The sequence below is a fragment of the Lineus longissimus genome, chromosome 19 (genome assembly GCF_910592395.1).
Source record: "Lineus longissimus chromosome 19, tnLinLong1.2, whole genome shotgun sequence".
Taxonomy (NCBI): domain Eukaryota; kingdom Metazoa; phylum Nemertea; class Pilidiophora; order Heteronemertea; family Lineidae; genus Lineus; species Lineus longissimus.
In genome coordinates this window covers 11,105,449-11,127,771 of record NC_088326.1, presented here as the reverse complement: position 1 = coordinate 11,127,771, position 22,323 = coordinate 11,105,449, and the positions used below count along the sequence as shown (strand labels likewise).

Sequence of the window (22,323 nt, the reverse complement as noted above, 5' to 3'; positions counted from 1 at the left end):
CCAGGACAATCGGCACAACCATGCAGACAGTTCATCTGGATGGTCTAAAAAAGGAATTGATCAGTTCTGTTAAGCTTGTGTTCGAGGTCAATTGGCACAACCATGCAGACAGTCCATCTGGATAGTCTGAAGAAAGCAAGGAATTGATCAGTTCCGTTAAGCTTGTGTTCGAGGACAATTGGCACATCATCAGGATGTCTAAATAAAGAGAGGCATTCCTTTATTCCCGCAGTGCCGAAATTATTAAAAATTTCAGAGAAAACAAGGATAAATGGATTCAAAAACGTTAGTAAAACAGTTGATTTATTTCATTTGCACTTCAATAGATGATAACTGCCTATACAAAGTGGATTCCCATGATTGTCACAGTCAGTGGTGTTTTAATAATCAATAAAGCTTTTCGTCAAGGTGTTAAGGTGAAGAGGAAGTTGGTGAATTTTCATAAGCACGAAATAAAATGAAATATATATGCTGTTTGCTAACTTACATCAAGCGTCAATTTGGGTTAAAGATACAGTGTATGAAACCCCGGGGGTCACTCCCCATGACATCTGTAGAGCATCCCAACGTATATCAGGTGTATTTGAGGCCCATTCAGAGGAACAATGGCGCCCGACTCGCAAGGGGTGAATCAAATTGTGCCGATTGCACCGAATTTCAGCTGTGAGGGGGTGGAACAGAGGGGGTGGAACCGGGGGGGTGGAAATGAAAAACTTGACGGCAAAAGGGGGCGAGGATGTCATATGGCTGTGACCAGCTGGAGGGGGTCTATTGAAAAGTCAGAGTACAAGGATGCTCTACAGATGTAATGGAGAGTGACCCTCCCCCCCGCCCCACCCCCCCCCCCCTCTGCCCGGGTTTGAAACGGTCTTTCGAGTTCACAAATCTTACAAATTCTGAGAAACAAAGGATGGTTCAAGGAATAGGCAAACCTGCTGATTTTTCTCCGCCAAAAAGGGCAAGCTAGAACTAGTACATGGTGATTTTATTTAACTTGGCACACTATCACCCTACCTAAACACTCTCACATCAAAGTTGTCCCTTTAGTGTTTTCTCTGCAAGTCTTCCTTGGCATCTTCAAGGAGGTCGATCCAAGCCTTGTGTGGCACCCAGCCATCAAGGCGCTTTCGCCCCTTTAAAGGGACATCGTGATTGTGACACGATGTGAATAATATATGCTTCCAAGATGGCCGCTTCTCCGCACCCGATATAAAATGCTTATCGTCGATCAAAATGTCCCCTTTTATGACGGTTTTATCACAAGTTAATATCATACGGTCCAACCAGTATCGACCCATATGCTCTTCGATCCATTCGTATTTTTCCACGACCGAGTATTGATAATTTTTTATCATCGGTGTCGTACAAATGAAAACTTGAACGCCGTTCATCGTAGACATCTCCTTAACAGCATCAACTGCTCCCTCTATTGGGGGAAGTTTGCGAAAGAATCCTGGCTCGTTCAAAACATCTTGTACTTTGTCCCGACAGTCCGGGTACTGGTCGTACAGATAGAAAGTTCGACGCTCCTCCAGGGACACAAACGGTTCCCCAGGCCATTTTTGTTTGTACTGCTCGAGGAAATACCCTTCAAATTCAGCAAGAACTCCATCCATGTCTACCAAAACAATCAAGTCCTTTAGACGTCGGGAAGCAGACATGTTATTCCTGGTATTAACGATACTAGATGCAAAGTTTAGAAACCTGATATCTCCTATAAAATTAACGTGTCTTGATTTAGAATGTGCACAGATCTTTTTCCCATAGTTTAGGAATAACCTCCCTAACATTAAAGAAAGACAGGAAGTGAACCCACTCGGTCAATTTCTTCCACAGATCCAGACACTATCGGACGGAAAGTTTCAGATTCTAAAGGTAGAGTATGTAAAGTTGCTTTTGAAATCTGTCCAGGACGGCTGTCAGCACTAGAGAACTTGTAGAAACTGTCCGCCTATTTATTCTTGAACTATACTATCCGTCACTGGGTCCTGATATCAAACTTGGACACACTTCTTCACAGAACCTGGGAGAAAATGAAAGCAGAGGTAGATATACAATGTAATTGTTGGGCCGACTGAGTTGCAGGGACATTAAAATAAAACCAGGGTGAGCCACTTTTTGATTAGCCACCCAGTCCCAGGCCAGGTCACCTTTGTGGCATAACATGGATGGCGGTCTTCCTGCCAGTCTTGGGAATTACCTAGGCTATACCGGTTGGCGTAAAAGTTACGGGTACCAGTGTGGTTACCAGTATGTTTGTTGAACTGGATTCATATAAAACAGACTATCGCTTAGCCCTATGTATCATGGTATAGATGGATGATGACACAACATTGAGATTGACAAAACGTCAAAAGTCAAAATGCAGGCTGCAGCATTACTACAGCAGTACAGGGCTATCATCATCACCGTTTCTTCAATCAAAATGACAAAAGTGACACTCGGAAAATAAATAATATCATAAGGACTTCGCGGACAACATACCACTACCATCACAATGCAATCGAGTCCCAGAGTGGCTCCCTATCATAAGGGGGAAACAAAAGAAAAGGAAATTTTGTTGGGACTTCCCGCGGACTTCCCCCCGAATTGGTGATGGGATTTCACCGACGTACCAAACATGACAACCGCAAGGAAATTAGGATTTGATGTGTATAAAAAGACAATAAAACATGAAATTAACTCATATACTGATTACTGAAAATAAAGGCAGACATTTTAATTAGGTAAATTGTCTCATTCTTGTATTTGATTTGAGGCACTCTGAAGCAAAAGAGGATTTTTACGAATGTCAATTCCTAATTCCCTTGAAAAATGGTACGTGCAGGTAGTCGACCTCGAAAATTTATTTTTTGTGTATCCACTGGAAACCCGAATAAAGTATCATTTTTTGGCAAAAAGAAGGCGTGAAAGATTAGCTGGACTGTTTTAACGCCTGCGTCTTATATCCTAGCTCAACGAGAACCATTCATTTGGTGAGGGAAACTGTGATTACCGGTTTTATTTGGGAAGATTGATTAGGCGGGACGCACCAAAATGGCGGACGTTTGCATTTGTGTATGCCTCTATGCATGATGATGCACTGTGTGATTCAAAAACCAGTAGGCCTGGGGGCTGATATTGCCGTTCAAAATCATGATTAAATTTGTTGACCGATCCTCAGAATGTTGAAATCCATCGTTGACATATTTGCATCATCAAATCTCTGATGAAAGTCTTGGATTGAATGTTGGCCTAGCCAGCTATAGCCCTACTACGAGACAAGACCACTAATGAATATTCATAGGTTGGAGGGTCCAGGCCTATCTATTAGACGAGTGCATGTTTTTTACTCTCAAGTACATATTTGGAGAGGTATTGAAAAAATATTTGTTGTGGCAAGTCTACAGATATAAAGAAATTATTTGATGAAAAAATTAATTTCGAATTTTGCTAATTGGGTAATAGGGGGCGTGTTTTGAGTTTTTTCTGCCAGTTGGCTGAAAAGAGTGGAAATATCAACGTCTGTCTAATTTGTCGATTAAAAAAAAATTTCCGTGGTCAATCACCATTTTATTTTTCACCATTTACTTGCCCGACTGTCCGGAATAACATAATCTAAATTTCAGATTCACAACACCACGCGTTCTTTGATGCGTCGCGGTCAAACATTGACAATTTAACTGCTAAAAGGCTTAAAAAATCAATTGTGGTCTTGTCTCCTACCTCACTTTCGACTCGTCTTGGCCTTGGGCATCCCCATTGCCGTGGTCGGTGCTTGGAGTGGACTTCTTGGTTATAGTGACTGTACCATTCCATATAGGCCTAGTCGCTCAAGTGGCGATGATCTATTGCCTTTCGGGGTGCAGTGCTCTCAATCATGGCCATGAAGTCATGTCTCGATCGGCCACATCACGGCCACGGGTGATTCATCATACTCGTAGTCATGATTGCTCGTGGTCAGGTACCGGAGTGGGGTGATGTTGCAATCCTTGGACTCTGAGAACATACCGGCAGAATATTGTTAGAATCTTCTTTAACAGAGTGAACAATATTGGCAATAGATTTTTCAGGTTAAAAAATATGCTGAGATCTGGAAACTGGTACGGAAAATTTGCCAAAGATGCAGAATTGCATATTTTTGTTGTTATTTAGAGGAAAGTTTTTGGCTGGAATCTGCACATAAACGGAATAAACAGTATCGGATATTGTTTTTTCAGGTTAGGAGAGCGTGGTGAAGTCTGGAAACGGAAAATTCGGTGACGACGTTAAAAAGTTTATGATGCGCTTACCTGATCTGATGTGCAGAATTGGCAGAAATCTTTCTGGAAATTGTTCGAAATTTGTGCCAAACTGAAGACATTGCCGTAAACGACTTGCCCTTTGTCTACAAAGGTATAAACCTTTTGTTTGTGTTTTTAGATTGGAGTCAGTACAGTACATCAAATACAAATCGATGTACCCAAGTACATGTATATTTCAGTTGTGATTTCCAAGATTTGGGTAAAAAGATTTGGTGTCACTACCCTGTCAGTATTTTTACTTGTATGTACAAACATTGTTGCTTATGTCTGTGCAGAGATTCTGACAGTAGTTAGATCTTCTTGATAGTGTGTTTTTGAAGATCACCACTTTGGTTGGACTTGTATATATTCAGAATTGCTTGTTCGCCATTTTAAAATGGCAGAGTTATATGACCCCGCTGTCAGGTATGAAAATGAGGTCACGGTCATTGCCGCTGAGCCGTCTGAGACAGTAACTCAGGAAGTTATGTCGGAAGATTACGACGTATATACTGAACAAGCTGAAACAGTTCTGCCAGAAGCGTACGAGACCGTCACAACACGGGAAGTATATCAGTGCGGTGACTGTTTTAAGTTGTTGTCAAGTTTGCGAAGTCTTCAACGTCACATGCTTATTCACGATCCATCGGCAAACCGCCCAAAGCCGGCTTTGAAGTATCAATGTGAAACTTGCAGCAAGTGTTTTCCGACGCCGAGCGCCTGTCAGCGTCACATGAATGCCCACATCGGCTTTAAGAAATACCAGTGCGAAATATGTATGAAACGGTTTTCTCAGAATGTGCATGCGCAGCATCATATGTTGGCCGCTCATACACCTGGAGCCAATGTTTACAAATGTACGTTCGAAGGTTGCAAGCGGACATTCGTCGTGGAGTATAAACTCAAATACCACATGAGAGAACATTTGAATATAAGGGAATCAAAGTGGGAGTGTCAACAATGCGGTGAAAAGTTTTGCACAGAGTATCGTTTGAAGAGGCACGCACTATGTCACAGCAGTACGCAGTTCACGTGTGATGTCTGCGGTAACCTAAGCAGCTCCGCAAGACATCTTCTAATCCACAAGAAGATGCATACACAAGAGAACAACTACCAGTGTCAAGTGTGTCTGAAAACTTATCAGAATTCGAGCGGTTTTCGTAGTCATGTGCAACGAAAATGTGGAAGAGATGCGTACAGGTACAAGTGTGATAAATGCATGCAATGCTTCTTTAAGGAGGACTCGCTTAAGACTCATTTGCTTTCGCACGCAAAGGGCAGGCGAACGTATGTTTGCGGGACGTGTCAGAAAACTTACGCGCAGCCTAGAAGTTTGAGTAAGCATTGTGAGGCGAGCGGTCACAAAGCTTTGGAGGTTCAAGTCTCGTGTGAAGTATGCCAGGAGACGTTTGCAAGCGGGCAGGAACTGGCAGAACACGTTGTGTCACATACTGCTGAAGAATTGGATCCACCGCCACCTAGTCCCGAGGTTATACCTTGTCGCCAGTGCGGGGAAACGTTCCTGACCAAGTTTAAACTCTTGTCACACATTACTTCTGAGCACACCAAGGCATACCTGTGTAAAATTTGCGGAGAACGCTTCAAGAAAAGTGATGGTGTCAGAAAACATATGAAGACTATGCATAGTAAAAAATGATGAAAAGATGTTGTTTAGTAGTAATATTGGGGTACCAGTAGTCACCATTTGACTCTTGAATCCATAACCCAGAAGAATTTCAGCAACAAAAGTGTAGAATTTCATCTATGACTCCAAAATATGAAAATGAGGAAATTTGAGCATAACCAAAACTTCACGTTCTGCAGTATTAGTTTAACTTGTTGAAATTTGAAGGTGCATCAATATTTTAGCCAAATCAATGTTTGAATTAAAGGCGCGTCAATTCAACAGTACAAAAAAATTCTACAGAGTAGGTGCAAAATATGGCATATTGGCACTTGCGTATTTTTTTACGACGTGTTGTCAACAGAAATATAAGATTGTCGTCATACCGCTGAATGAACAATATAAATTATTGTTTTTTCAGGTCAAAGTTGACAAGAACTTGGTGCAGTGATAATCAAAAGAAACTTGATGCGAGACATCGTTCCTCGATCTCAGCTGATTGATGCACCTTCAAATTGGATGGTTAGTAGGAGCATAATTGATTGGTTGAACACTAATTGATGATTGACAGCTGTCGAGTCTATGTTCTCATATGAAACTAACTTTTCTGCTGAGCCCTTTATGAGGTTCCAAGTCTAATGCATTTGGAAAACTGTTCATTTCGTTTGCTTATCGACAAATAATGGCACAGTTTGTCATCGTGAAGTATGACCTTGGTGCCTCTATTGTAAGTTCATTGGAAGCATCACCCACCCAGGAAGTGCACAAATGCAGTCACTGTCACAAAGTACTATCCAGTTTGGCAAGTCTTAAACGTCACGTCTTGCTGTTGCATGATCCGTCATACAATCGCCCAAAGCCGATTTTGAAATATTCTTGTGAAATTTGTGGCAAGTCTTTCCCGACGCCTAGCTACCTTGAACGACACATGCCCATTCACACTGGCGAACAAAAATACGAATGCGAACATTGCAAGAAGCGTTTCACCCAGAATGCCCATTATAAAAGTCATCTGTTGTCATTTCATACTCCCGGGGGGAAGAAATACAATTGTACTGTCAAAGGCTGCGAGTATAAATGCGTCCGCAAAAATCAGTTGACAAGGCATCTGAAACTACATTCGCAGCGGGGCACTTGGACTTGTGAGCAGTGTGGTAGAGCGTTTGCGAGCGAACTCTTCCATCGGCGTCACATGTTGCACCATGCCGATCCAAGTCGGCGCCACGGATGTGATATTTGCGGGAGGTTTTTCCCGTCGGTGAAATTTCTAAAACAACATGAAGAAATCCACACGCAGCGGCAAGAATTAAGGGCTACTTGTCAGGCGTGCCATGCTACCTTTCGGACGGACAGGGGTTTTCGTGCGCATGCGCAAAAGAAATGCGGAAGAAATGCCTACGAATTCAAGTGCGACGAATGCCCGGCCGGTTTCAGAAAGGAAAAAAAACTTGCTTCTCACAAGCGCTTGCACAATCCTGTCATAATCAAAGAAAAAGGGTCTACTCACGTCTGCCGAGTTTGTCGGAAAAGATACACTGGTTTTAAAAATTTTCGATCACATTCGAAGCAAACGTGTGGGAGAAAGGCTTATCCATACAATTGTAACAAATGTACGAGAAATTTCTTCACGGAGAGGTCGCTTAAGATCCACGAGCGTGAGATCCATGAGCGCAAGATCCTTGAGCATAAGGTCCCCGAGCCTAAGATCCGTGAGCGTAAGATCGGCAAGCTTAAGATCCGTGAGCCTAAGATCCGCGTGCGTGAGATCCACGAGGGTGAGATTCACGAAAGTGAGATCAACGAGGGTGAGATCCATGAGGGTGAGATCCACGAGGGTGAGATTCACGAGGGTGAGATCCACGAGGGTGAGATCCACGAGGGTGAGGTCCACGAGGGTGAGATTCACGAGAGTTTGCCAGACAAGGATGCTCCGGAATTCAAATGTGGCACGTGCGCAAATACTTATTCGAATCTCCAAGGATTGCAAGATCACGTTTCGAGTTCCAGTCATGAGGCTGCGAATATTTTCTATGCTTGTAAAGTATGTCACAAAAAATGTCCAGGTCGTGCTGAACTTGAAGAACATGGGGTGTCGCATACCACCCAAGGCCAAAGGTCTCGACTGCTAAAGCAGCGTCTACGTGGATTTTCTTGTCGTAAATGTTCGATGACGTGCTCGGACATGTCGGATCTCTTGTCCCATATCACTGCTGAGCATGCCTTGGCATTTATTTGTCACATTTGTGGGGAGAGGTTTAAGAAAAATCAGGAGGTCGAGGCGCATGTGACGTCGAAGCACAACAAATAGCCGTTTGAATTTTGGCTGAGGTGTGTTGTTAAAGTGGTTCGCCGTTCGTTTTTAACCGTTGATCATGAAAAATAGAAGTGCAGTTATACACAATGCTGTAGTACAGTTATCATGCATGCAAATTTGCTGAAACTTGGTATGTAGTATTCGTGTATCTGTCTTCATAAAGGCAATGTTGAAATATTTATTCTGTATATATTTTGGGAGTTGGACATTTTCAAATTCAATTTAAATTCTAAACAAACAGCGTAGGCCTTTAAGTTGTTGGCCAAATGTTGCAAAGTTTGAACATAGATTAAAATGTCGGCCAACTTTGAAGTTCCATCAAATGAAGTAAAAAATTGTGAAAAAAACTTTTTTGAAAATTTTGAAAAGTGATGTTGAGTCGAATAAAAGTTGAGCATTAACGATTACAATAAGTAGTTGAATGTTTATTAAGAAAGGTTTATGTTGGTAACAAATTGTAAACAAAGTTTGAAGGTGCATCAAAGTGCTAGTCCTAGGAAAGTTTACAAAGTTGCATTTCTTTGCCAAATTTATTAAAAAATGTCATGAGTTCAAGTTGTCGTGAATTAAGATTAAAACGTTGTTGCATTAGATTAGGCAAGCGTTGCATAAACATTTTGTGGAGACAGCTTTGCTATTAAAAAGGATTTATCCGAGATTATTTCAAACTGAATGAACAATATCAATTATTGTTTTTTCAGGTCTCGGAAGAAGCCGAAGCCCCGATAATTTGAACAAAACCATCGTGATTAAACTACTCGAAATTCTGGAAGCCTTTACTTGATTGATGCACCTTCAAACTGGATGGTTAGTAGTGTAGTTACTTGATAGATTGACACTAATTGATTCCACGGACTGCTACAGAGTGACAGCTGTCATGTTAATTCGCTTTTTCCCTAGCAGAGCCAGTTCTGTTTGCAGTTCGGAAAACTGAGTTTAAAATTTCTAGAGTGTGCTCATTGATGAAATATTGAAAGATGGAGCAGTATTTCAGTGTTGCTGTTCAGTACGATGTTGACAATTCTGCTGGGGGGTCATCTGTGGCATCGACCATCAAGGATGTTAATAATTGTGGTGAGTGTAACAAAGTATTATCCAGTGCAGCCAGTCTGAAGCGTCACATGCTGTTGACGCACGATCCTTTCTATGTCCGACCGGAAAAAGTTTTGAAATACTCGTGCAAAACGTGCGGCAAAGCATTCGCAACGCCTAGCTATCTTAAAAGACATATGACCGTGCACACCGGTGAAAAAAAATTCAAGTGTCAACATTGTAATAAGAGGTTCACACAAAACGAGCATTTTCAGCGCCATCTATTGGCCGCTCATACCCCCGGCGCGAAGATTTACAGATGCACTTTCCACGATTGCCAGTGTGGATTCGTCGGCGCGTCTCTTCTGCGACGCCACATGAAACAACATGTTAAATGGGGTACGTGGAAATGCGAGCATTGTGACAAGATCTTTTTGTATCAGTCGTTTCTGAAGCGACACCTTCTCGTACATGTCGATCCGAGTCTCATTTGTAAATGTGACATCTGCGAGGCTCTGTTCTCGTCCGCGGCCATGCTGTCGCGACATAAGAAAATTCACACGCGAGAAAACGTCAATACCTGTCAAGTATGTCATCTGACGTTTCAGTCGCCAGGCGGTTTTCGCGATCACGTCATCAAAAAATGTGGTAGAGATGCATACAAGTACAAATGCGACCAATGCCACCGTTGTTTCTTCAAGGAATCGCGACTTTTGACCCATAAGCGCACGCACGAACCTGGTGCAAGAGTTCGACGACAGAAAAAAAACAACTATACTTGTCGTGTGTGTTCAAAAATGTTCCACGGTTCTCGAGAGTTTAGGAAGCATACCGTCAAGAAATGTGGTAGAAAGGCGTATCCATATACGTGCGATAAATGTCCCAGAAATTTCTTCCGAGAAAGCATGTTGAAGACTCATATGGTCATGCACGAGGAGGGCGCAAAGGTGTTTCAGTGTGGGACATGTGAGAACACGTATTCCATTCGCAAATCTTTGCGTACGCATATTCTCAGTTCAGGTCATGAGGCGGAATATGTCAAATTCAAGTGCAAAGTGTGTGGCGAGAAATTTCCAAATCCTGCATTGCTCGAGACACATTCGGCGATTCATGAGGCCGAAGAGTCCACACCACCACCGCCAGTTGACTTAGATCCTCGATTTACATGCAAGAAGTGTTTGAGAATGTTCCCAGACAAGGCAGAGCTTCTGTCCCACATCAGCGCTGACCACACTTTTGCATTCGTTTGTCAAATTTGTGGGGAGAGATTTAAGAGTAAGGATGCAGTTAAAACGCACAGGAAAGTTGAACATAAGGATAAGTGAGCGAGTGCAGTGTTGGTCTCTGTCCAATGATCAGTTTTAACTTTTTTAAGAAGGTCAGAAACGGATTATTTTGAGCCAAGTTTGAAGGTGCAACGAAGTGCGAGTTAAAATACTGCATCAACATCTTTGAGAAGTTTTAAACTAAATGTTGGCTGTTTTGTTTCAAGGTTCATTAAAAAGTTGGTGCGACAGATTTAGATGACTGTTGTGTAACGAAATGGCGTTTACTCGGTTTGTGTCGTCAAAAGCTGAGAAGGCAACAAGTTTTTTTGATGATGAAGCAAAATGAAAAATAATTTTGAACGTACTACACGATGATATTGAATATCATTGATAAATTCAATATTGGCAAAGTTTGCAGGCTTTTGAGAAAAATGTTACCAAGTGTAGAAAATGCTTGAAATTCTTTGAAAACTGGTTCTTATCACCTTTTGTTAGAAAGCTCCTGTTCAGAACTTTGCGACTGTACCATTTTTTTCATGATTAGTGTGAAGTGATTTTTGGCAATGTTCTAAAAATATTTCAACTTTTTTTAGTACCTGTCAATCAAAAGGCTGTCAATCATCAATTACATGTACGAAAATTGATCAAAACTGAATGAACAATATCAATTAATATTGTTTTTTCAGGTCAAAAGAAACAAAGACCTTGGTGCAGTGGTAACCCAAAAAGTCGTTCTAAAGATATGAAACACGTTCCTTTTGAGGTCTGGAGCGATATCGTTGATGCACCTTCAAACTGGACAAGTCACAGCTGATTGGTTGAACATTGATTGATTTCAAGGATTAATTGGGCCTTGTGATAATTGACAGCTGTCTGTCATGATTGTATGTTGAGTTTGTGAGATGATTTATGTTCAAACAATCATGGGAGGACATTGAAAGTTGTGTTGTAACTATCAGGCAATCTTATTTCCTATCAAAAAGTATATGCATTTTTTTAACGAAAGCTGATTTTTCAAAATGGATGAAACTTTACCTTCAGTCGGTTTTTGTGAGGTTGTCGAAACTCAACCTGCGAACCCGATAGATATATATCAATGTGAGGTTTGTTGCGAACAGTTCATGTCTGAAAGCGTTGCTGTGGAACATGTGAAGACGCATGAGATGGCACCATCATTGGCTGCGACTGAGAATGCTAATCGATACCCATGTTTCGTTTGCGGTGAATTATTCTTGACCGTAAGTTCTTTAAAAGAGCATCCGTGCGTAAATACTGCTGAAAAGCCATTGAGCGTTGCCGAGGATTGTCCGCCCCCAAAAAAGTTCAGATGTAAACAGTGCGGTAAACGGTTCGGCGTCAAAGAAAACTATCAGCGACATGTAAAACTTCATGGCCGGAAACGTCCGAATCGGAGAAAACCTGTTGTTATTGCTGAGGAAATTTATGAAAAAGTTGACGCACGATTTAGTTTGAGTACACGCGATGAGCAATTCAGGAGAAATGAGAAAAGTGATGAAGAACTTAGTGACAATGAACAATCAGATGAAGAGTTCAGCGTGGATGAAATGTTCCCCCGACTGGATGTCGAAAACCAGCGTAATGCGTTGGAGCCACTTGTCATTGCCGAGGTCAAATATGAATGCTACGTCTGCCTGAAGATACTTTCTACGACGCAGGAGCTCATGGAACACATGAGAAATCACGACCCGTTGTTGGCTTCAACGGAGCCGGTTAATAAACACGCTTGTGAAGTCTGCGGCAAGCGCTTCCCAAAAGTCGAAGATCTCCAGCGTCACATGGACGTCCATGCGGAATGGAAAAGGATCGAGTGTAATATCTGCCATGACACATTCAAGCAAATATCACATCTCAAAAATCACATTTTGGTGGTCCACAATCCCGATGGTCTTCCGCGTAAGAAGAAGCCTTTGTCGCATTTCTGTGAGATTTGTAATAAAGGATTTACGGCGCCTTGCATGCTGAAGCGGCATGTCCGCTCTCACACCGGTGAAAAACCGTTCAAATGCTCACTCTGTGATGAACAATTCACTCGGAAGGCGCAAATCGCATCCCACATGTCGTTTATGCACAACGATGGTAAATCTAAAAAGTACAAATGCTCGGCCAAAGATTGTGGGAAAAAATTCGCCACCGAGGCAAGTTTGAACAACCACATGAGCCAGCATACTGAGCGTCGCAAATTCTCTTGCGAGGAGTGCGGGAGGATTTTCTTTTCGCGGATAGGGCTGAAAAATCATATGGTCCTCCATGGCGGAGATATCGTCCGTTTCAAATGCGGCGTTTGTGATGAGATATTCAACTCTCACTCATCTCTGGCAATCCATCGTAGAGTTCACTACGACGAGTTTGCGTACGAGTGCCAGGTTTGTCGAAAGAAGTTTGAGACCAAGAATGCTTTTTGGCACCATTCTGTGAAAAAGTGTGGCAAGGATGCATTTGAGTATCTATGTGATTATCCCGGCTGTGAGCAATATTTCTTTTACGAGGATCTGTTGATTGACCATATGAAAGGACATGAAAGTTTGCGCGGTGATTGCTCCACAGACGCTGCGAGTATGACTCCTCATGTAAAAATGGAGATTCGAGCTGCTGAAGCGTGTGGGGCTGCCCCTATTGATGAAGAGACCAACAGGTCAACTCAGTCGCAAATGGAGACCACTACTGTGGGGGCTGTGCCAAGCGAAATTGACCTCCCTGAATACAAGTCTTGGTTCGATGCAAATGAAGATACCGAGGATATGGTTTGTGAAATTGGGAGTCCTGGAACAGGGACTTGGCCCTCTAAAATGGGGACCTCGCTCATTGGAAATAAGACTGGTCCTTCCGAACTTGGGAATCCGATCCTTGACTTGGGAACTGTACCGGATATAATTCGCACTGCTGAAAATGCCAATATTCCCTTGCTTATGGCAACTGAGCCCACCGAAATTGTGACTCGGACTGTGAAGAATGAATGGGGTGCTCCTGATGTACAGATTTCGTCTGTCAGAATGGGGACTCCCTCCGCTGCAATTTGGACTCCCTCTGCCACAATCCAGACTCCCTCCGTCGCAATCCAGACTCCCTCTGCTGCAGTCGGGACTACCTCCGCCCCAGTCCGGTCTCCCTCTGCCACTGTCCAGTCTACCTCTGCTGCAGTCCAGAATCCCACAGCCGCAATCCAGACTACCTCCGCTGCAATCGGGACTCCCTCCACGGCTATCCAGAACCCCATTGCTCAAGTGTGCGCCTCACCTGCCGAAATTGTGAGTGTTCCATCTGAAGGAAGAGACTCTGGTCCCGACTCAAGTGGTTGGGAGCTCAAGTGTGAAACATGCGAGGAGAAATTTACTACTCCTGTGCTACTGGATCGACACGAACGTTCGCATGCGTATAAGCATTCCTGTGAACAGTGTGGAAGACGCTTTAAATTCCTCCTAGACGTCCAGCGCCACCAAGACGTCCATACTGGTGAAAAGAAATATGCGTGTCACATTTGTTCGAAGCGATATAAGAGCCAAAGTGCTCTTAAAACGCATGTGAGGGCAGTTCATGATGGCGGACCGAAGAGAGTCCAAGTCAAAAAGCATTTCTGTAGCATTTGTACCAAGGGATTTTACAGACCTGGCCTGCTTGCACAGCACGTTTTATTACATAGCGGTGTCAAAAGATATCAGTGTGAAACCTGTAAGATGAAATTCGTGTGGAAAAAGGCTCTAAGAATGCATGTGTTGAGGGCGCACAGTGGTCCAAGGAAGATTCATCGGTGTACTTTCACCAATTGTAAACAGTCTTTCCTAACAGCGCACTCATTGAAACGCCACCTTGAAAAACACTCGCCGCGTGAAAATATTCCCTGTGAAGTTTGCGGCGAGGTCTTCTTCACGCGAATGAAATTGAGGCTCCACATGGTGATCCATGGCGCCATCCCTCGGTTTCAGTGCGACATTTGTAATAGGGCTTGCAGTTCAAAAGACAGGCTGTTGGAACACCGTAATACACACACTGGAGAATTTGCCGGTGAATGTCAAGTTTGCCGAGAGATGTTTAAAAACGGTGTGGGACTTCTGAGACATTCTCGGCGCAAATGCGGAAAGGCAGCGTACAAGTATCCGTGCCATTCGGACGATTGTCTAAAGGGTTTCCTCACTGAAGAAGCCCGTACGCGACATATGGGTGCCCACAACCTGTATGGGCAGCCGGGCAAAGGGATTGAGGCCTTGCCCACAGAAGCGCGGACTCCATCTGCTGCAACTGGGACTCGGTCTGCTAAAACTGTTTCACTTTCGCCTGCCGAAGGTATAATTTCCACTGCGCAAATTGAGACTCCAGCTGCAGTTTTCAATTCGTCAGCTGAAGTTAAACGCCTATCTACTCCGCATTTTGGTACAGGTCGAGACAATCCTAGTGGAGAGTTTCAGTGTCAAACATGTCTGAATGTGTTCACGAACTCGTCGCGACTTGCCGCCCATGAACTTACTCACTCTGCAGGCACCTTGACGCGCGATCCTCTGTCGATAATTGGCACTCGTCCTACATTGAACACAGCAGAAAAATCGCGACCAGCTACATCGTTTGCTTGTCGTAAATGCAGCGACATGTTTTCATCGCAATCCGACTTGATGCAACACATTGTTGATAATCATACAATGGCGTATGTCTGCAATGACTGTGGTCAGAGGTTTAAAACGTCGACATTACTTTACAAACACAGAAGGAAGATGCATTAAACTGAGTTACTCTATACGCCTCTGTAATAGCAGTCTATTATAAAGAGTATGTATCTGGTTTATACCTGCAGACCTGTTAAATTAGCTGCACTGTCCACGTAATCAGACATATAAACCCCTTTCAGTTGGTCTCTAAGCAGTGGTGAAACTTTTGCACGAATTATTTATCCATCGGTGAAAATGTCCTGCCTTTGTCTCAGGAAAAGGGTTTTAATCCACTGAGAAAGAAATCTTGTTGTAATGTCAAAACTGTCGCCTACAATTAATTTGAAACAATAGTATGGCAATTTTCCGAGAGTGAAATAGAGTTTTACAATCCTTCATCTTGTTAGTTTGCCAGCCAAATAGATTTGTTGGCTGGTGGTAAACTTGTAAATTTAAAATGAAAAAAGAGGTTAAAAAAAATTTGGCCGATAAGACGCATGTCTATGATTATCTATGGTGTTGAAGTTCGAAGGTGCATCAAAGATATATTGTTGCCAGTGAAATTATCTGTAACTAAAATCAAATGTCCAAATGAACTTGCAAATATTTCAAAACTGAATGAACAATATCAAATGTTGTTTTTCAGGTCTGAAGAAACTACAGCCTCGGTGACGTGCTTTCCGAAACAGATTTGCTAAATACGTTAAACGCACTTCTCCGGGATCTGGAGCTAGTTCTTTGATGCACCTTCGAACTGGATTGGTTGTTCCCCGAAACTATAACTAATTGAGTGAAACGGAATAATTTTGAAACAGATGCTCTGACTGGTTGAAATAGTTGACGATTGTTTTTTTGATACACTTTCAAACTGGTTGGTTGAGTGCCAAGAATGATAGTATTGCAAATTGAGAGATCTGAATTGCTGATGTCAATGAACAGATGTTGTGTTTTTATAAACAGATGTTCTTGTGTTTGAGCAAATTGTGGAATTATTTGACGATAGTTTATGATACACCTTCAAACTGGTTGGTTCAGAATTGCGAATAGACAACTATGAATTACTGATGCAGTGTTAGCGTTATAATCAAACAAATATTCCGGAGTTGCAGCAAATTGGGAAATTTGCAGACGGTTTGCTCTGACTTTGATGCACCTTCGAACTGGTTTGTTTACAGCTTAGAGTGATATTATAATTGCAGATTGTAAACTTTTTATAAGAATTACAATTGTAAACTTTGTGAATTGCCGGTACAAAAGATACGATTTAACAATTGTACGTTTAGAGTGATATTGTAAATGCAGATTGTAAACTTTTTGTGAGAATTACAATTGTAAACTTTGTGAATTGGCGGTACAAAAGATATGATTTAACAATTGTACCGCTCAGAGTGATATTGTAAATACAAATTGTAAATTTGTGTGAATTTTTGTAAGAATTACAATTGTAATCTTTTTGAATTGCTGTTGAGAGTTACAAATTTGTGTGAATTTTTGTAAGAATTACAATTGTAATCTTTGTGAATTGCTGTTGAGAGTTACAATAACAATTTGTTGTACAACAATCAAAATTGATTGTCATTATTTGAACAGTGTTACAATATTGAAAAGCAACATTCTAACTTGATTTGGTTTTAGATCTGTGTATATTTTGAAATGTGTTAAAACAATTTGACTCTATTGTGTTATTTAGACATACTAAGAAGTGTAAAAATTTGTGTTATACATGTAACAATCAATTACACGTAGATCGTGAATATTTTGGAAAAAGTTTGAAATTCAAGTTGTGTGAATTTTATAGGGGAATCAAACTTCCTTCTGTATTGATTGTATATTTGACAAGGTAATCTTCAAAGGAGACGAAAATGTTAGATTCTTCGATTCTGATTCCGGTTTCGTTAACCACAGTTGACGTGCAGGAAACTAAAAACATTTACGAGTGCGGGATATGCTTCAAGCAATTGTCCTCACACCACAGTATACGGCGCCACATTCAGTCGATGCACGAACCTAAACGAAAAGCACCGATTGTCACGTACCAATACAATTGTCAAGTTTGCAATAAGTCATTCTCGACCGTTAGCAACTTGAATCGCCACATGGTTACGCACTCGGGCGACAAGCCGTTTGCCTGTGAACACTGTGAAAAAAGATTTACGCAAGCAACGCATTATAAGCGCCATGTTGTAACCACTCACGGCACCGGCGGCAGTCAACATTTCATATGCATGCACCCGGGTTGCGGGAGGAAGTATGCCTATGATCACGACTTGAAATCCCACATGTCACAAGTTCATGGGAACCAGAAGTTTCCGTGTCCGGTTTGCGGGAAACGGTTCAATACGGAATACAACGTTCGGCGGCATCAGTCGGTTCACGAGCTGGCGCGTGGTGATAAGCAGGAGGTTCAATTGAATTTTAAATGCGAGGGGTGTGCCTGGCGTTTCAAAACGGAAAAAGCGTTAAAGAGACACATGATGAGTCATAAGAAATTCGGCGATCCGACATATAATTGCGACGCGTGTGATTTACCGTATTTTACTGCTAGTGGGCTTGAGCGGCATCTACGGGCGGTGCATGATGGTCAGACGCCGTCGGTATCCGGGGACCCTGTGTCACCGTGTTCAACTCTTGACGGTCGTCCTCATCTGTGTAAAGGGTGTGGCAAAAGATTTAGGTACATACACCAGTTGAAACGTCATGAAAAGAAACACATGGCAACTGCAGTGAAAGATGATATGCCGCGGGAACCGGTGACTTGTCGCAAATGCGGACGGTCGTTTCATACGAAGAAGCTTTTGATGCGTCACATGATGTCTAATCATACGATGGGCTACCTGTGTCGAATTTGTGGCGATCGCTTTCACAAGAGGCCCATGTTTGTGCAGCATATGAGAAATGTACATTCGGAGACTGAAGATATTGATGACTGATTGTTGTCGATTGGCGATTTCTCTGCTCTTTTGATCAAAAAGTCGATGATTAGACAAGTCAAGATTGGTGTTTGGAAGGGGGCAGTCATTGCATTTATTCATACATGTAGTCAGAGGGGCTGTGTCAGATTTTAAGACTAATTACGTGTAATCTTTTGGTGAAATAGTAGGCTACTGGAACTTTAGTAGACACTACTATTGGTTAATTTATATGGGGTGGTGCATTGTATCATTGTTATTGTTGTGCAATTGCACTTTTTTGGCTCACCGTCCGTCGTCGTATCCTGTGGCACGTTTCTTAACCGCTAGTGCTAAGAACTTGAAACTTTGTACACATGACCCCCTAGGTCGGAGGTACTCTATTATTCCTTAATTACTTGCCCGATTGGCACCAATTTTATATCATAGGTACATCTAATTCTAACAACCATTCAATGTGTCACCCGGGTCTTTTTTGATTTGACCTACTTTTCAAGGTCACAGAGGTCAAATGTACTGTAAATTGGCCATTTTGGGGGATTGTAATTGCTTGGACCTACATCAAACCTAACACTACATGACACAATACCATGCTCTTCATCCATCTTTCCTCCACATGAGGTGAGCACAATGGCCCTGGCCATTTTGGTTTACTTTTAATTCTGAAACAACGTGCTTTGGATATCACCTGATCAAACCTGCTCCATTGCAACTCCTACCCTCTGTGTTGTCGTATATAAACATCCTATTATTTCACCCATCACCTTGTACAGAACCATTTAGACATTGGGCTCCTGTTAAATTGTAGATCTGTATTGTGTTTGTTGTAGTTGACATGTCCTGGAACAAGTGTGGCATCCCCGAGATGCATGCATTGCACAAGCTAACTGTCTTGTAATATCCGAACCTGGTAGCGTATGAAAGTCTGGTAATCCTACATGATTTGTAACTCCGGGCCTGAAACAAGCTCCAGATCAATCGTGTGCATGTAGACATCTTGAAATGTACGGAAGACCAAATTTTGACATTTCAGTGACTTTACCTTCATGATAACAATGTACCAGGGATAGTTTGTTGCATATCACACTTTTCTCAGCACCCAAGTCAATGGGTGATATGAATAAAGACTAGCAAATGCTTTTACTTCAGTTTTGTACAGAACAGCCTAGTGTAAATGTACATGGAGATTTAGATAAAAGCATTTGCTAGTGTTTATTCATATCACCCAATGTCAGTAGAAATAACCGAGTTGTTGTACACTCCTTACATTGTCATTGTCTTATCTATATATGTTAATTTCAATAATTACATTAAAATCCTTGTATCATTTGACATGTCATCTTTCTTTGAGTTGTGTTGCGTGCAGAGGATTTGCTCATGTTGGAACGCTACTTCTATTGCCAGTTGATATCTGTTGCATCCATTGCTAGACGTGTGTCTAGGTCTTCGTAGATTGTGGGATTGCACCATTCTCCACTCTTGGCTTCCAGCAGTTGGGACCGGTATTTTCAGGTCTGTGGTTAAATATTACATTGGGCAACTCAAGTTTGTTGCCGCCCCCAAGTGTAAACTCCAGTCGTCTCGCAGATCAATGGCACATTCAATGAAGGAATTCTGTCAGGACTTCATTCTCATAATGAACAGAGTTGCCAATTGTGACTGGAGGTGTCCACAGAATTCATGGGGCAAACTCGGAGGCTTCCCCGCAGTGAATTCTCATGCAAATTAGACTAATAATTAGTTATATAACTGAAAAAATGTAACATGCACAACTTCAACCATGGTTCTATGTTGTATATCAACTGGGGGACCATGTTCTTCAGAAATGACTTCTGCCAATGAGGCAGTTGACTGGCATGGTCCTTCCCTCCAATGGATGTTCCATGTCGCTACCTTGTGCGCCTTGTCCCCAATGATGTGCCATTGCTTTGATCTGCAGGGTGTATCGGTAACATGGTGCACCATGTCTTTTGTAAATGCAGTGCCCTCTCCCTTCATAGTGCACCACGTTGGCATTGTTGCTATAGAGTGTCCCAATTCTTTGCTGGATGTGCCATGTCCCTTACTCTGTCTGATCTGGATGTGTAATCTCCCAACAAAGTACACCATTCTACAGGGTGGACCATTTCTCTACAGGGTGTGCCATGTTTCTACTGGATGTGCCTTGTCTATGCAGGGTGTGAGACGTAGCTACAGGGTGTACCATGTGCCATCTGTACTGGGCGTGATATGTCTCTACTGATGTGGGGTGCGGCACAACAAGTCAGTTTTATAGCCGGGCTTTTATAGATAAAACTTCCCTGGGACAATCAGTGCTGAACATGCCGAAGACCCCAACATTATTCGCCACTGTGGTAGTCACAGAAATAAACATACCGGTAACAACGACCATAAAAAGCAATCTTGATAAAACGTGTGAGTTGCCAAAAATGCACGAGATGGCGCTTTGAGCGTATTTAATATTGTAATACCGAATTGTTGCCTCTTTTGTAATTATTTGATCCATTAATGCTTAGATGGTCCATAATGTCTCACATTATCCTTATTTATTTGAAAATGAGCTCCAATTATCGAGGAAAAAGGTATTTGACAATCTGGATGATTCGGTGTGAAAACTTCATTTTGCAGTCGAAAGAGGGCGTAAAATGCTGTCTGCTATTATTTCAAAAATTTTGACAACAAACTCCTCTAATTTTCTGAGCATTACTGTACAATAGGTGTGATAAAATATGACAGGCCTGTTTCCTATTCTTTGCAGATAATGTACGACCCCAAATAGGTATGCTTGCCTTGCCATTATGAATTTTATTGGTCGTTTTGTGAAGAACGCCCCGGAAAGTGTGAGATTTTGGATTGCAATTGCATGGCCATGAAAAAATCATGATTAATGAATGACATCACATTCAGTGATTCACGACATTGGCATTGCATTTCGCCCATACGTTCTGATTCGAAAGTAGTCTTCCTTATTTGTGACATGCATGCATGATGACCCAAGGGTAACAAAAACATGTAGCTGTGGAATCCCTCCGTCCAGGCATTGTAGGCTACTTTTCAATCTTCATCGATGCAACCATGCCCACTCGGTCTCAGCCTCAGGTAAGGCTACGGCGCTGTCTGCCTCTAGCTCTGATTGAGTGCCCGACTATGACAGCATCACTGCTACTGATTGCCATCTCCTACCATACCACTATATCGGTACCATACCACTTACCAGTCTGCTTTGTTTGAATGTTTTTATCTTATTCAATTCAGGTTACCAGCCCAATAAGTTAATATATAAGACAAGAAAGAAGGCCCAAGGCTCATACTGGGATAGGCCGGAAATTCCTTTTTTGGATGTTATATAAGTTAGAAAGGTATTTACATCACCATACATGTAGGCTAGGCTTCCCAGCTTGGTCACAGACACAGCTCCTGGGTGAGTTTAGGGTACGGACTCGTGCATATTGATCTAGCAGGTGCTGCCATATTTAAGGTTCGGACAGCTCCTGGGAGAGTTTTCAGTGTCATATATGTAGCGAGTGCAGCCATACAGGTCGGGACAACTCCTGGGCAAGTTTACAGTTGGGACCTATGGTGCTGCCATATTGATTGTAGGGACAGCTTCTGGGTGTGTTTACAGTAGTAGGTACCAGTACACAACACAGAATGGGCTTGTGCTGCTTATTCAAGGTTCGGACAGCTCTTGGGTGAGTTTACAGTAGGGACCTATATAAAATGATGGAGTCGGTAGGTGCTGCCATATTTGGGGGTTCAGACCACTCCTGGGCGGGTTTACAGTAGAGGCATGAATTTACGTGAAAAATTTTAACAGAAGAACACACAACAAAATTCAAATGACATGACATACAGCATATTGGTAGTTTATTATCAAGGTAATTTGTATGTTTACTGTACATTCAGTTAAACAATATCAGCAGAGAAAATACAATTACATGTACAGTCATCTCAAAGAACAACATTTAAAAAGTTGATTAAACCAAAGAATTGGCTCCATGTTTACCAGTGAGTAAGAAAATTGTATTTCTGATTTGCAGCTTGGTAACTCAGATTGTGTCATCTTCCTGGAGAGAGAGACCAGTGAGTGCCTAACCTTAGATACGTTGCGCCTACACCTACCACACTCACTGGTCCCCATCCTATCAATAAAGCCTACACTAACGACAAGGCCTGGACGGCACTTTCTGCCTGTCAAGGTAATAATGCTATCAGAACCCACAGGCCTGACCCATATCTATCCTAGCTATAATAAAGAA

The 22,323-nt window shown here is 42.2% G+C and overlaps 5 protein-coding genes across 7 annotated transcripts; 4 read left to right on the top strand and 1 right to left on the bottom strand.

Moving 5' to 3' along the window:
- Window positions 1-851: 851 nt before the first annotated feature.
- On the bottom strand, window positions 852-3,194 carry LOC135503369 (5'(3')-deoxyribonucleotidase, cytosolic type-like). Of its 3 annotated transcripts, none has more exons than XM_064796925.1 (2): window positions 2,996-3,194; window positions 852-2,023 (listed from the first exon to the last, which is right to left on the bottom strand). In XM_064796925.1, the coding sequence occupies exon 2, from the start codon at window positions 1,788-1,790 to the stop codon at window positions 1,044-1,046; it is 747 nt and encodes a 248-aa protein (XP_064652995.1). In that variant the 5' UTR covers window positions 1,791-2,023; window positions 2,996-3,194; the 3' UTR covers window positions 852-1,043. The 3 variants fall into 3 exon arrangements, with proteins under 3 accessions (XP_064652995.1, XP_064652994.1, XP_064652993.1); XM_064796924.1 differs by lacking the exon at window positions 2,996-3,194 and adding an exon at window positions 2,485-2,600; XM_064796923.1 differs by lacking the exon at window positions 2,996-3,194 and adding an exon at window positions 2,491-2,594.
- LOC135502820 (zinc finger protein 91-like) lies at window positions 2,833-19,396 on the top strand. Its single transcript, XM_064795923.1, has 6 exons — window positions 2,833-2,975; window positions 4,200-4,374; window positions 6,308-6,408; window positions 8,902-9,007; window positions 11,187-15,223; window positions 17,002-19,396. Exons 5-6 carry the CDS (start codon window positions 11,520-11,522, stop codon window positions 18,083-18,085), a joined length of 4,788 nt encoding a protein of 1,595 aa, XP_064651993.1. The 5' UTR covers window positions 2,833-2,975; window positions 4,200-4,374; window positions 6,308-6,408; window positions 8,902-9,007; window positions 11,187-11,519; the 3' UTR covers window positions 18,086-19,396.
- On the top strand, window positions 4,660-5,919 carry LOC135502822 (zinc finger protein 708-like). The gene has a single exon (XM_064795926.1). The coding sequence runs from the start codon at window positions 4,660-4,662 to the stop codon at window positions 5,917-5,919; it is 1,260 nt and encodes a 419-aa protein (XP_064651996.1).
- On the top strand, window positions 6,569-8,194 carry LOC135502821 (zinc finger protein 658B-like). The gene is made up of 2 exons (XM_064795924.1): window positions 6,569-6,613; window positions 7,454-8,194. Exons 1-2 carry the CDS (start codon window positions 6,569-6,571, stop codon window positions 8,192-8,194), a joined length of 786 nt encoding a protein of 261 aa, XP_064651994.1.
- Window positions 9,014-11,163, top strand: LOC135503368 (zinc finger protein 431-like). Its single transcript, XM_064796921.1, has one exon. It carries the CDS (start codon window positions 9,178-9,180, stop codon window positions 10,555-10,557), a length of 1,380 nt encoding a protein of 459 aa, XP_064652991.1. The 5' UTR covers window positions 9,014-9,177; the 3' UTR covers window positions 10,558-11,163.
- Window positions 19,397-22,323: the final 2,927 nt, after the last annotated feature.